The 13,422-nt window shown below is 41.2% G+C and overlaps 1 protein-coding gene across 2 annotated transcripts in view; it reads left to right on the top strand.

Moving 5' to 3' along the window:
• Window positions 1-13,422, top strand: part of SND1 (staphylococcal nuclease and tudor domain containing 1) — a 980,965-nt gene that overhangs the window by 270,928 nt on the left and 696,615 nt on the right. The window contains exon 11 of one of the 2 annotated variants that reach the window (XM_069765442.1): window positions 3,192-3,284. In XM_069765442.1, coding sequence (XP_069621543.1) covers window positions 3,192-3,284 — 93 coding nt within the window. The remainder of the gene's footprint in view (window positions 1-3,191; window positions 3,285-13,422) is intronic. The other variant, XM_069765443.1, reaches the window with a different exon arrangement.

Raw genomic sequence — 13,422 nt, 5'->3', positions numbered from 1 at the left:
GCGATGACACAGCGGGATCCAGATCACTGCTGCGTGTTAAACACAACGAGATCGCTATCCAGGATGCTGCAACGTCACGGATCGTTGTCGTTCTCGTTGTAAAGTTGCTGAGTGTGACGGTACCTTTACTGTAAGTGGTGGGTACTCTGTTGAGGAATGCTACCACTGAATCTAGCTGCACTAAGTTAATGTGGTTTAAAGGGAACCTATCACCAGTTTTGTCATGTGTCAATTAAAACTATTACCTTACTCATCGCCTTTGCTACAATTCATAAATAGTTATATCTCCCCCTGTATACCTCCCGAAAACCTTTTAAAGTTCGCCCACGCTGCATGATAATCCTGCCTGTCTGGTCCCAGAGGCATCCATTCTGGGCTCTCTACCCCTACTCCCAGCTGTTGCTCCCCGTCCTCTTGCATTGATTGATTTGGATGACGCCTTCTGCGTCATTCATATAGCCAGGTGAAATCCCACACCTACACAGAGAAATCACCGACTCGCACCTTCGCACTATGCTCTGCCCTGCTGCACTAGCACATGTCTTTCCAGCTCATGTTTTGGAACTTTTTTGGCACCATTGCTGTGTACATGTGCACTGATATTTTGTGCTCTGTGCGCAGTAGGGCAGAGCATAGTGCACAGGCAAAAGACGACTATTTCCCTGCTCAGGCTTGGGATTTTGCCTATGTGGATGACACAGAAGGCATCAACCACATCAATTAAAGCAGGATGACAGTGAGCAGCAGCTGGGTGGAGGGGTGAATAGCACAGAATGGATGCCTCTCGGACTGAACGAACAGGATTAACATACAGCACTTAAGAACTTTAAAAGGTTTTGGGGGCATACAGGGGGTTATATAACTATTTAGGGAATGCAGTACAGGCTCTGAATAAGGTGATAGTTTTAGTTGACACATGACAAAACTGGCGACAGGTTCCCTTTAAGCTTTTGTTAGCAGTATGGTTGATATTATACAGCAATTCTGAGCAACGTAGCTGTGAATCCAGCCCTGAAGTGAGATACATTTTCTGCTTGAAGCAGCTGCAGGGTTTGTGTGTCTGTATCAGAGCCTCTCCCTAGTCTTCCAAAGTCTTCTGCATTCCCTTTCCGTATTGATCAATTGTAGCTATGACTTGATAATTAAGTGATACTTGCTGTCTCTCTTGCTTTGGCCAATTCAGATTTCAGCTGTTTTTCAGAGTGAATGAGCCGATGAGGCCGGAGTGGTGGAGAAATAAAAGCTCATAAATGTAGCAAAAAAGCATATTTCTCTGACTAATATACATTACAAAGTTTCTTACATTAGCTTGAACTCCTACAGAGCTTGTTGAATCACCAGTGACCATTTTAAAGTTTAAGTGACTTTTCAGTGTTCCTTGGGCAGCTGGAGCTTTCATATCTAATGTATCCAAAAAGTATAGTTTCTCTTTGCGGAGATTAACATGCTAAGCATGCCGAGGTGAGGAGACTTAAAGCCACAATGCTCCTCTGGGAAATATGCAAATTGTCTCTTCAGAGAGGAAGAGGACTAGAACTCTAGTGCCACCTATGGGAAGTAACAATCCTAACAGTCAATGTCGACCCTTTAACGAGCCTTGTCACATGACTTAGGAGAACACCAAACCAGATCTCCACTTTGCACTGACGAGGGGCAGTACCCCGAAACACAGTGTCTGCAAATTGAGATTCTGGTTTGGCTTTTATCCTAAGTCATGTGACAAGGCTCGTTAAAGGGTCGACATTGACTTTTAGGATTGCTACTTCCAATAGGTGGCACTAGTTCTAGTTCTCTTCCTCTCTGAAGAGACAATTTGCATATCTAATGTATAAAGCCGCATATTTGTTTTCTTTTACATTTTAAATATGAAAGAAAACCCGTTTATTATACTGAATTTTAATGATTTTTTTGGTGTTAGGCTTTATCCTCTACCACATTATAATTTAAGACCACTGGAAAGCATTTCATTTGACCACCTTTTAAAGCCATTGGCATGTTGATGACTTGTACAGTGACCCTTTCTAAAATAAAAGAATTGCTTGAAATTGGCTTAAGCGAGTCTTTTTCCAGTATTGTAAAGGTTACAAACAAGATGTTATTTTGAGAATGCCTGACACAGGAAACTGATTTATTGCTGGAAAAATTCATTATTTCTGGACATCCAAAGCCTTGGAACATGTAATGAAAGACATTTCTCTTCCATCTTTAAAAGTCCTTGTTGATTGAGACTAAATCCATCCCCATGATAGTTTTTTTATGCACTTTCCTGTTACCTTATTAGCATGTTTTAAAAAAATGTACATTACATATATTCTGCGTTTTTATGAAGTGAGGTACGGTACTTTTTATAGAACTATGAAGTGTTATTTGGTTTTGCATGAATCAAAATTAAATATGCAGAACCTTGTAACTCCTGATAAATCATATTATTTATCTCATTATACCATACTGTTATAACTTGGAAATAGATATTGGTTAGTTTTTTTTAGATTTGATCAGTGAACTATTTGCAGATAATACATAAGGCCTCATTCAGACGTCCGTGTTGCATGTACGTGTTCTATCCGTGTTTTTCGCGTATACAACACATACCCGTTATATTCTATATATATCTTTATATCTGTCTGTCCATGCAAAACTCACAGACATGTTGTGTTTTTTTTTTAAGCATCATAAATGAAAAGTGGCAATAAGTCTATTATTAATTATAATAACCTATTATATTATAATCTATTATAATTTAACATATCAAAGGATAGAATAAGCATTTTCTGAGTTACTGAGAAAACAACATTTGAATTGATATATAGATGGCTATGGTAGAGTGTCACTCCAGCTCTATTCCCCTGCTCAGAGCCACGTCCTCCTGCTTAACTGACAACTTCTTTTCCTGAAGTCACACACCATAGAGGCTGTCAGCAGGAGGAGGTGGCTGTGGGCCGTGAATAGACCTGGAGTGACCGAAGCTGCAGAAATACCATAAACATTTACATAATTCAAACACTGATTTCTAAGTAACAGAAGAACAAACTGGCCATGAAAAAGTATTATTGGATATCTCTTTGAAACCGTTGCATGCTCATATAAATAGTTTGGGTTATAAAAAGGACCCTTTCTCCTCTTTAGCAGTTAACATTTTTGTGTGTTACGTTGTGCACATTTTGATTAGCTTATCAACCATTATTTCCCAGCAGGATAAAAACAAGAAGCTCCGTCCTCTCTATGACATTCCATATATGTTTGAGGCCAGAGAATTTCTGCGCAAGAAACTAATTGGAAAGAAGGTAAGATATTGTATAACTGTTTAAAAGGTTCATCTATTAGTGGACAACCCCTGCTTAATCACTTAAGGGCTTTAAATTGAAAATAAAATCTTTACTCCCCTCCTACAGCTGCGCCGTTCCAGCGATCTGCTGTTCTGCTACTCTCGGTGGGTCTTGTAACAATGTATCACTTGACCACTGCAGTCAATCAGCTGCTGTTGATGGGCTGCAGTCTTTGCGATTTCCTTAGTTGACATTCGGTCTGATAGAGTATTGATGGGCTGTAGTTTTCAGCGACCAATGATTGCCTGCAGCGGTCACATAAACCTCCGGAAATAGCAATGCCAATTTCGCTGCATGAGGTGAGCATAGCTTGGAATCTTAACTGTATTTATTTTCTCTGGCCACTGCCAGAATCATTTTGCAACAGCTTATCTCTGCTTAACAAAAGGATCTGGCAATCGAATTCTGACCACTTGCTGCTTAAACATAATCTGTTGGGAGGCCCCATACACATTAAATGGTTGACCGATCCCACTATAATCTGTGGGTTTTGTTGACTATTTTTGTAATTTGTGTGCGAGAAGTTTGAGGGAGTATAGTGTAACTCTATAAATATTCAACTAAGGTCCTTATACAATAGCTGCATTAGAGGTCTTTAAAATGACACCCATAGAAATGTATGGGCCAAGATACTACCTTTGTACAAAATTAGAGTTTATACATAGTATTCAGGTTTTTGCTCTTGGTGTATGTCTGGCTGGTTGTGCTCCTTTGCATGCCATATCATTGAGTTATTTTTCCTCCGAAGCAGGAATAGTGTATGGTCTAGAATGATGCCCCTGTACGACAGAGTGGCTAAAATAAAGACTGGATACATTTATGTATATTTTTTATGCTAAAATTGTTCTTTAGTTATGTCATGGTTTTCCATACACTAAAAGAAGTTGTCCACTGCTTGGACAACTTCTTCTCATACCCCATTTCTGGCCCCAATAAAATAAAAAAAGCCTATATTCACCTCTTGTGCTGGCGCCGTTCACGTGGTGTCTGCACTCGCTCTCCCCGAATCTCCTTTGCTGTTGTGACACGTGACCCAGCGCCCAATCAGTGCTGGCGTCACTGTCCCACCTCCTGTCAAATTGAACATGAAGAGGAAGTGAGAGAGTAGATGCAGCTGGGACTTCATGTTCAATTTGTCCAAAGGTGGGAAAGGTGACGCCAGCGCTGATTGGGCGCCGGGGTCACGTGTTACAACATCCGCACTATAGCCTACGATACACGGCACTAGCTTGGGATGTGAGTATAGTTTTTTTTTTAATTCGGGGGGAGGCAAACATTTAGATCTTGAATGGTTTATCCTAGTAATGGGCAACACCTTTAAACCATTCATGGATGGTGAACCTGAAATGGGGGAAAAGTGAGAGCTGTGTTGCTTATTTCCAGCATTGGAAGAATACCTATACTGTATACAGTCGTTAAATGTCTAAATGGCATGTAATTAGATATTTAGGCTAATTAGCAGATGCTTGTTAACCTTTTTTTCCCCAAATATTGGTAAGTTGCTGTTTCTGTAATGGTTGACTATGTTAGATAGAAAATTGACAAAAATATGCTGAGCCACTGATGAAGATCAGTTTCTCTATTTGATTTTCATTCTCTTTTTCACCTTGACAATGGATGGCAATGCACTAACTTTGAGAGGGAGCCACAATACACATATAAGTATCTTATAGCAAGCCCCCTGCAAGGTAGGTAAATTGGATTGTATTCTGAAAAGCCTGACCATCTACTGAGGTGCTGGGTTCATTGTTATTTCAGTGAACACACCATGACATACCTAAAGCTCACTTAATTTACAGAATGCAGACTTCTTAGGAGAAAGCATTCTCTTCACAACCTCAAGAGCAACTATGAGTGTCCTGTAGGTTATCGGAATTACTTCCCCTATTGTAAAGAAGTGGTTCTAACATCGTGCAAGCAGCAACTAATCCTGTGTGCTGGACCAAGCTTTTGCAGTACTGGAAAGGTCCATTTAGACAGGCCAATAATTGGGAATGAGTGTTTGTCAGGCAATAATTTTAAGAACGAGCAAAAATGTTTGTTTGTCTAGTGAAATTATATTTATGCAAGCTTAAAAATGATTGTTCTCGGCAGCACATTTACATTTCCTATATAAGCAGGACAAGTGCTGCCGGCAATATGATTTTCATATAAACAATCGTCCTGGGTGCATAAAAATATGGTTGGCCTGTCTAAAGAGGTTGTTAAAGGATTGCCGATTGGATTTCATGAAGCCATTAGGTGATTGCTCAAGATAAAAGGTCCATTGTAAGTGTTTATCCACTTGCTATAGATTTTGTCTCAGACATTTGTTACTGTCCCATTCAGGAACTTGCAGAAAATAATGTTTTCTGCCACAAAGTCCCATTCAGTTGAATATTTAGATACTCAGTTTAAGAAATTTCTGATGCAAAAGCAATTCCTAAAAGTGACTTGTCAGAATATGAAATGGTCTAAATCATGTCTTTATATTAAATATATTTTTGGTGTTATTTTAGCAAATTTTCTGTTCCAGTAGTTAGTTTACACAATCCCTTTCACATTGATCACTGAGAGCCTCCTAATAGACGAATAGTTACATTGTGTACAAATCACTTTTTAGCAGTTCTCTAATCGGCAGCATTGCAATAAGGCCTTATTCAGACATCCATATTTCCTGTGCATGTTCTGTGTTTTCATGAATATAATAGTCTAATATAGTCTACTTTTCAGTATGTGTTTTTTTTTGTTGGTTGACCAAGTATCTGCAAAAAAAATCATGCAGACTTGTATTGGTGATTTTGATCCGTAACTGCGATCAAAAACTTATAAGCATGAGTCCTTAAAAATCACAGACCGCATATGGATACAATTTGTATGCAGGCCGTATGTTGTCATTTTTTACATGTTTGAATATGAGAATATCAGTAATGGTAAAAAATGGACACGCTGACCAAAAATTATGAAAATCTTATCAACAACACTGAAAAAAAAAATGTTTTCCAAGTACAAGACAAAAAAGACTTCTGATTGAGAAAAATATAACATCAGTATATACCGTATTTTTTTGGACTATAAGACACACTTTTTTCCTCCAAAAATGTGGAGGAAAATGAGGGATGCGTCTTATAGTCCGGATGTATGGGCTGAGGTGGGGGAGCGGTTTCGGCAGAGCATCGGGTCACAGGAGGCTGGAGCCGGTGGCTCCGGCTAACTCCTGTCCTCGCTGCTAAAGAGAAATGAATATGCACTGCATTCCACGCCCATGGACGTGGAGGGCAATGATTATTCATTTCTTTCTGGCATCCTGGTATGATTGGCCCCATCAGAAAGGATTATAAAATACCAAAACATTACACTTACCTTCCTCCGCTCCCTCGCAGTGTCCTGCTCCGGTGCCAGCAGCTGCCAGAATACTCACCGGGACCATTCATCGTGGAGAGTGGTGAGTATCCGTTCCTCTTCAGTAGCGCGCAGTGTCAGGCGGAGCCTTCCTACTGCTGCCGGCGGTCACATGTGCCGATACTTAAGAGAAATGAATATTCTGAATCTTCATTTCTCTTAAGTGTCGGCACACGTGACCGCCGCAGCAACAGGAAGCCGCTGTCTGACACTGCGCGCTACTGAAGAGGAATGGATACTCGCCTCTGTCTGCGATGACCGGTCCTGGTGAGTATTCTGGCAGCTGTGCTCTTCTTGTGAGCAGCGCACGACATCCCTGCAAGTATTAAGCAGCTGCTGGCAGCGGAGCAGGACGCTTCGACTGCGAGTGAGTGGAGGAAGGTAAGTGTAATGTTTTTGTTTTTTTTCCTAAATCTTTCCTGATGGGGCAATGTATACTAGGAACGGGATGGGGCCAATTATAAAAGAAAAAGGATGGGACCAATCATACCAGGAACAGGATGGGGCCAATTATAAAATAAAAAGGATGGGACCAATCATACCAGGATTGGGATGGAGCTAATTATACCAGAATAAGGATGGGACCATTCATACCAGGACCAGGATGGGGACAATCATACCAGAATAAGGATGGGACCAATCATACCAGGATAAGGATGGGGCCAATAATACCAGGACTGGGATTGGGCCAATCATACCAGGATCGGGATGGTGCCAATTATAAAATAAAAAGGATGGGGCCAATTATAAAATGAAAAGGATGGGGCCAATCATACCAGGAACAGGATGGGGCCAATCATACCAGGAACAGGATGGGGCCAATTATAAAATAAAAAGGATGGGGCCAATCATACCAGGAATGGGATGGGGCTAATTATTCCAGAATAAGGATGGGACCAATCATACCAGGACTGGGATGGGGCCACTCATACCAGGATAAGGATTGGGCCAATAATACCAGGACTGGGATGGTGCCAATCATACCAGGATTGGGATGAGGGGGCCATGCATACTAGGATACGGATAAGGGAGCCATGTATACCAGGATAGGGATGAGGGGCCATGTGTATCAGGATGGGGATGAGGTGACCATATATACCAGGATAGGTGATATTAAGTACAGAATTGAACTTTTTTTTTTGCTTCAATTTTTTTCTCGTACTTTTCTCCTCTAAAACCTAGCGTCTTATAGTCCGAAAAATATGGTAGATAGCATAGAATCACAATAATTGATGGTCACCACCAAATATCCTCTTTACTCAATCAGTGACCTTTGCACATATCACAAAATATGCCTAAAACATTTTTTCTATAGGAGTCAATGAGGTGTCTCCAGACTATAGTTTTCGGAGATTTGCTTCATAACACTGCAGTGTGCTCGCCTGCGGCTCTGCCAAGGTTGATAACGTAGGCTACATTGCAACTCTTGCGCAGTTCATTGATTTTAATTAAGTGACAGATGCAGTCTGAAAAACCAGAAACCAAGGAAAGCGCATCGGCATCTCATTAACTGAAAACTCCTAACACTGATTTTTTTTCACCTCAGGTATCATTTTAATCAGTTTAACCCATCCAACCTGACACTCTCTGTAGTTTACAAAATCCTGCTGACAGGTTAGCTTTAAGTATATGCAACTGAAATTTCTGCACCATTAAGGTATGTGCACACGTTGCAGATTTAGGTGCAGAATTTTCTGCACAACATCTGCATCTCCTGGCAGAAAACACAGGTGCAGATTTGATGCGTTTTTCTTGTGGATTCAGTGCGGATTCAATGCGGATTCGCAGCTGTTTTCCCTGAGTTTACACTACCATGTAAACCTATGGAAAACAAAATCTGCAGTGCACATGCTGTGGAAAAAAATGTGCGGAAATGCTGCGTTGTTTATTCCGCAGCATGTCAATTCTTTGTGCGGATTCTACAGTGGTTTACACCTGCTCCATAATAGGAATCCGCAGGTGGAATCTGCACAAAATCCACAAAAAAAAATCTTAATTCCGCAGGAAGGAGCTTTTTGAGGAAGGAGCTTTTTGGCGCTCCGAAACGCGCATCGGGGTAGGGCTCCAGGTCCCCCACTACTACGCATACCAGGTACTATTTGATTATTTTAGTCCTAATGGCTTGACAATAATTATTAGTTAGTGATATACGTTGTATACATATATGGTACTTATTCCTCTATATCTATGGTCTGTTAGCCAATATAAATTGATCTGTCGTGTGCCTGTGTAGTGTGGGTTACCTATGGCCCTTGTTTGTTTATTACTGCCATATAGTGCTTCCCTTTCCCCACTTTAGCTGCTGTATCTGTTTCTAGGAATTGGTTTTAATTATGTATTTAATAAAGTGATATATTTTATGGGATTTTTTGACTGTTTTTGTGGCGATTAGGAAATCAGCAGTGTGGTTTACCTGCGGATTTACCAAAATCAGTCCGGAAAAATCTACAGAGTAATCCGCAGCGTGTTCACATACCCTCAACCTCTGCACAACATGCATATGAATAAGTTTTAGTTTTGATCTTTCATCATAGTAAAAATGATTGAATATGTTGAATAGATGATTGAACTTCTTTTTTATAAGAAAAATCAGATTATTCCATAATAGTTTTAAGTAAGTCATGTGCTGACTTTATAAAGGAAGCGTACCTGTCTTAAAGTAAGACCGTTTACTAATTTTAGTGTTAAGCTGGCTTCTTCATGGAATAGTGGCAGCAGATCTGGATAAAACAGTGTTTTTAGTTTTTAATTTCTCATTGAGGTTGTGCAAATATTAGCTTGTAAAGATTACTTTTTAATTTTCACTAATACAAAGGGGTACTTCACAGAGATTCGTCTCTGGGTGGCATGTACTCGTTCACCTTCATGACTTTAACCAATCATGACTAGGAGGCATCATACAGATGAAATGAGACCCCACCTTCCCCGAGAAGGTCAGAACCAACTTTTTCTGTGAGAAATGTAATGCCCTGCTCTCCCCACTGTTTATGCTGACGGCATCTACTGTGATTACAAGTGATGGGGAAGGGGAGTAGAGCAAAGCTGTGTATCATTCAAACACTTCTTGAAACTCTCAGTTAATGGCAATCAGTGTGGCAAGAGGATGAGTAGAGCAACTCGGACAGTGCTGTGAGAGGAGAGCTTCAAGAGGGGCTTTTAGTGACAGGAATATCTGCTCTACTACCCCAAACTCCCTTCCATGAGAAGATGCAAAGGTGCTTGTAATGACCCACAGCCTTGCTATTTCACCCTTGCCCCTTGTAAATACAGTAGGTGCCGGCAGTATAGTGAGGAGGGTTGGGATCTATATCATTTCATGTCTCACACAGGGAAAGCCGAGTCTGACCTCCTCTGGAGGAATGTCCTTTTTTCCCTCCTGTATTACGCCACCTACTTATGTTTGATCAAAGTCATTCAGGGGAAAAGCAACCGCCCAAAGAGACTAATACTGTTAACTCCTATTGGATGAAGGAGAACTTAGAATCTAAACTTTTTTAAGCTAGTATCTACACAACGGAGATGAGAAATTTTAAAAATAAAAACATCCTTTTTTTCATCTTTGCAGACGATATTCCATGATGTGGCCAATATAACTTTCTATAACTGCTGGAAGGTTCTTTTTAACCCCTTCATGACCATGGGATTTTTCATTTTTCCGTGTTCGTTTTTCACTCCCCTCCTTCCCAGAGCCATAACTTTTTTATTTTTCCGTCAATTTGGCCATGTGAGGGCTTATTTTTTGCGGGACGAGTTGTACTTTTGAACGATATCATTGGTTTTAGCATGTCGTGTACTAGAAAACGGGAAAAAAATTCCAAGTGCGGTGAAATTGCAAAAAAAGTGCAGTCCCACACTTGTTTTTTGTTGGCTTTTTTGCTAGGTTCACTAAATGCTAAAACGGACCTGACATTATGATTCTCTAGGTCATTACGAGTTCATAGACACCTAACATGACTAGGTTATTTTTTATCTAAGTGGTGAAAAAAAATTCCAAACTTTGCTTAAAAAAAAAAAAAAAAAACAAATTGCGCCATTTTCCGATACTCGTAGCGTCTCCATTTTTCGTGATCTGGGGTTGGTTGAGGGCTTATTTTTTGCGTGCCGAGATGACGTTTTTAATGATAGCATTTCGGTGCAGATACGTTCTTTTGATCACCCGTTATTGCATTTTAATGCAATGTCGCGGCGACCAAAAAAACGTAATTCTGGTGTTTCGAATTGTTTTCCCGCTACGCTGTTTAGCGATCAGGTTAATGCTTTTTTTAAATTGATAGATCAGGCGATTCTGAGCGCGGCGATACCAAATATGTGTAGATTTGATATTTTTTTTATTGATTTATTTTGATTGGGGCGAAAGGGGAGTGATTTTAACTTTTATATTTTTTTTATTTTTTTAACATTTTTTTCAACTTTTTTTTTTACTTTTGCCATGCTTCAATAGCCTACCTGGGAGGCTAGAAGCAGGCACAATGCGATCGCCTCTGCTACATAGCAGCGATCTGCTGATCGCTGCTATGTAGCAGAAATGGAGGTGTGCTGTGTGCGCCGACCACAGGGTGGCGCTCACAGCCACCGGCGATCAGTAACCATAGAGGTCTCAAGGACCTCTATGGTTACAATGGAGACGCATCGCCGACCCCCGATCATGTGACGGGGGTCGGCGATGACGTCATTTCCGGCCGCCCGGCCGGAAGCGGTAGTTAAATGCCGCTGTCTGCGATTGACAGCGGCATTTAACTAGTTAATAGGTGCGGGCAGATCGCGATTCTGCCCGCGCCTATTACGGGCACATGTCAGCTGTTCAAAACAGCTGACATGTCCCGCCTTTGGTGCGGGCTCACCACGGAGCCCTGCATCAAAGCAGGGGATCTGACCTTGGACGTACTATCCCGTCCAAGGTCAGATAGGGGTTAAATCATATGGAACAACGGATGATAATGTCTCTAAAGCGCTGAGGAATATAAGTATGATATATAAGTTAAAAAGAAAATGAATAAAATAAACTGATCTAAGAGCTACTTGGTAGCAATTATGTCTCTAATGGTTTTAAAAAAAAGTTGCTGTCACTCATAGTACTATTTTCCTATCTTTGGTCGGAGCATAGCCATGACCTATCCAACTATATATAAGATAGGTTATCAATATGAAATTGGTGGGGATTAGGCCATGTTCACACAGTGCGTTTTTTACTGCGGAACCGCCGCGATTTTGCCGCTGCGGCTCCGCTGCTGTTTTCCATGCAGGGTACAGTACACTGTACCCTATGGAAAACAGGAACCACTGTGCACATGATGCGGGAATCGGGGAAAAAAAGCCGCGCTGAATAGCTGCGGTAAAAAAGTACCATGTCACTTCTTTTTGCAAAACTCCAGCGGTTCTGCACCCATTGACCTCCATTGTGAGGTCAAACCCGCAGTAAAACCCGCAGATGAAAAATATATCTGCGGGTTTTACTGCGGTTTGTGGTGCAGAACCGCTGCAGTGTGGCTGCCCCCCGTGCCCCAATCCCACCCCCCCATGCTCCGATGCCACCCCCCCCGTGCTCCGACGCCCCCCCGTGCCCTCATCTCCCCCCCTTGCCCTCATCTCCCCCCCTTATACTTACCCGGCCTCCCGGTGTACGTCCGTCCGTCTTCTCCCTGGGCGCCGCCATCTTCCAAAATGGCGCGCATGCGCAGTGCTCCCGCCGAATCTGCCGGCCGGCAGATTCGTTCCAAAGTGCATTTTGATCACTGAGATATAACCTATCTCAGTGATCAAAATAAAAAAAATAGTAAATGACCCCCCCCCCCCCCCCTTTGTCACCCCCATAGGTAGGGACAATAAAAAAATAAAGAATTTTTTTTTTTTCCCACTAAGGTTAGAATAGGGTTAGGGTATTTTCAGCCATTTTAACCCTAAAAAACTCCCTAGAAAACACACAGACTCTGCATAGAAAACTGCATAAAAAAAGCATCAAAAAAAGCATCAAAAAACGCACCAAAAACGCACCAAAAAAATGACCTGCGTTTTCTGCCAAGAGCTGCGGTTTTTAGTGCAGAAAAAAAAGGATGGAAATCAGGAACGTGTGAACATGGCCTTAGAGTTGAGCAAATTTTCAAAAATTCTGTTACAATCATAATTGGCGGCGAATATTGTTATTGCAATATACGCTGAATGTCATTGGAGTCAATGGGAATAGAAATGAACGAATATGTTCGGAACTGATCATTAAGCATGAGTTCAGCACGAAGAATATGGTACCAGTATGGTACGGAAAAGGCAAGTTCAGATTTGGTGACCGATTCCAAACATATTTGCTCCACTCTAGTGGGGATAAAATACCTGTGACTCCCAATGATCAGCTATTTGCTCCTATATCAGTCAATTGGGAGTGCACTTAATTCCTATTACATGAATAATGTGGTTTTTTTTAAGCAATTGTTCATTGTATACCGTTATATTAATTGGCCTTATACTGCAGGTCAATTGCTGAGATTGCCTTTTACTCAGTATTTTCGTAGTGAACTTTCAGCAGAAATTTCTTAAATATTCAGTCTGTTAATGTTCTCCTTCCCACTGCAAAATGATGTAACCAGGATTGATGCTGAGCCCTAGCTGTGGCCGTAGTATCATGTTTGGCCTCAGAGGTTTCATTTGTTGGAGATGAGAGAAGCAAGTTGAATTCATGTTTTGCAAGTGTCCTTAGCTGATTCCTCTGAGACAATTCTGCCTC

This window comes from Ranitomeya imitator, chromosome 4, assembly GCF_032444005.1.
Source record: "Ranitomeya imitator isolate aRanImi1 chromosome 4, aRanImi1.pri, whole genome shotgun sequence".
NCBI lineage: Eukaryota > Metazoa > Chordata > Amphibia > Anura > Dendrobatidae > Ranitomeya > Ranitomeya imitator.
The sequence above is the reverse complement of the archived record's forward strand: the minus strand, read 5'-3'. Positions and strand labels throughout refer to the sequence as shown.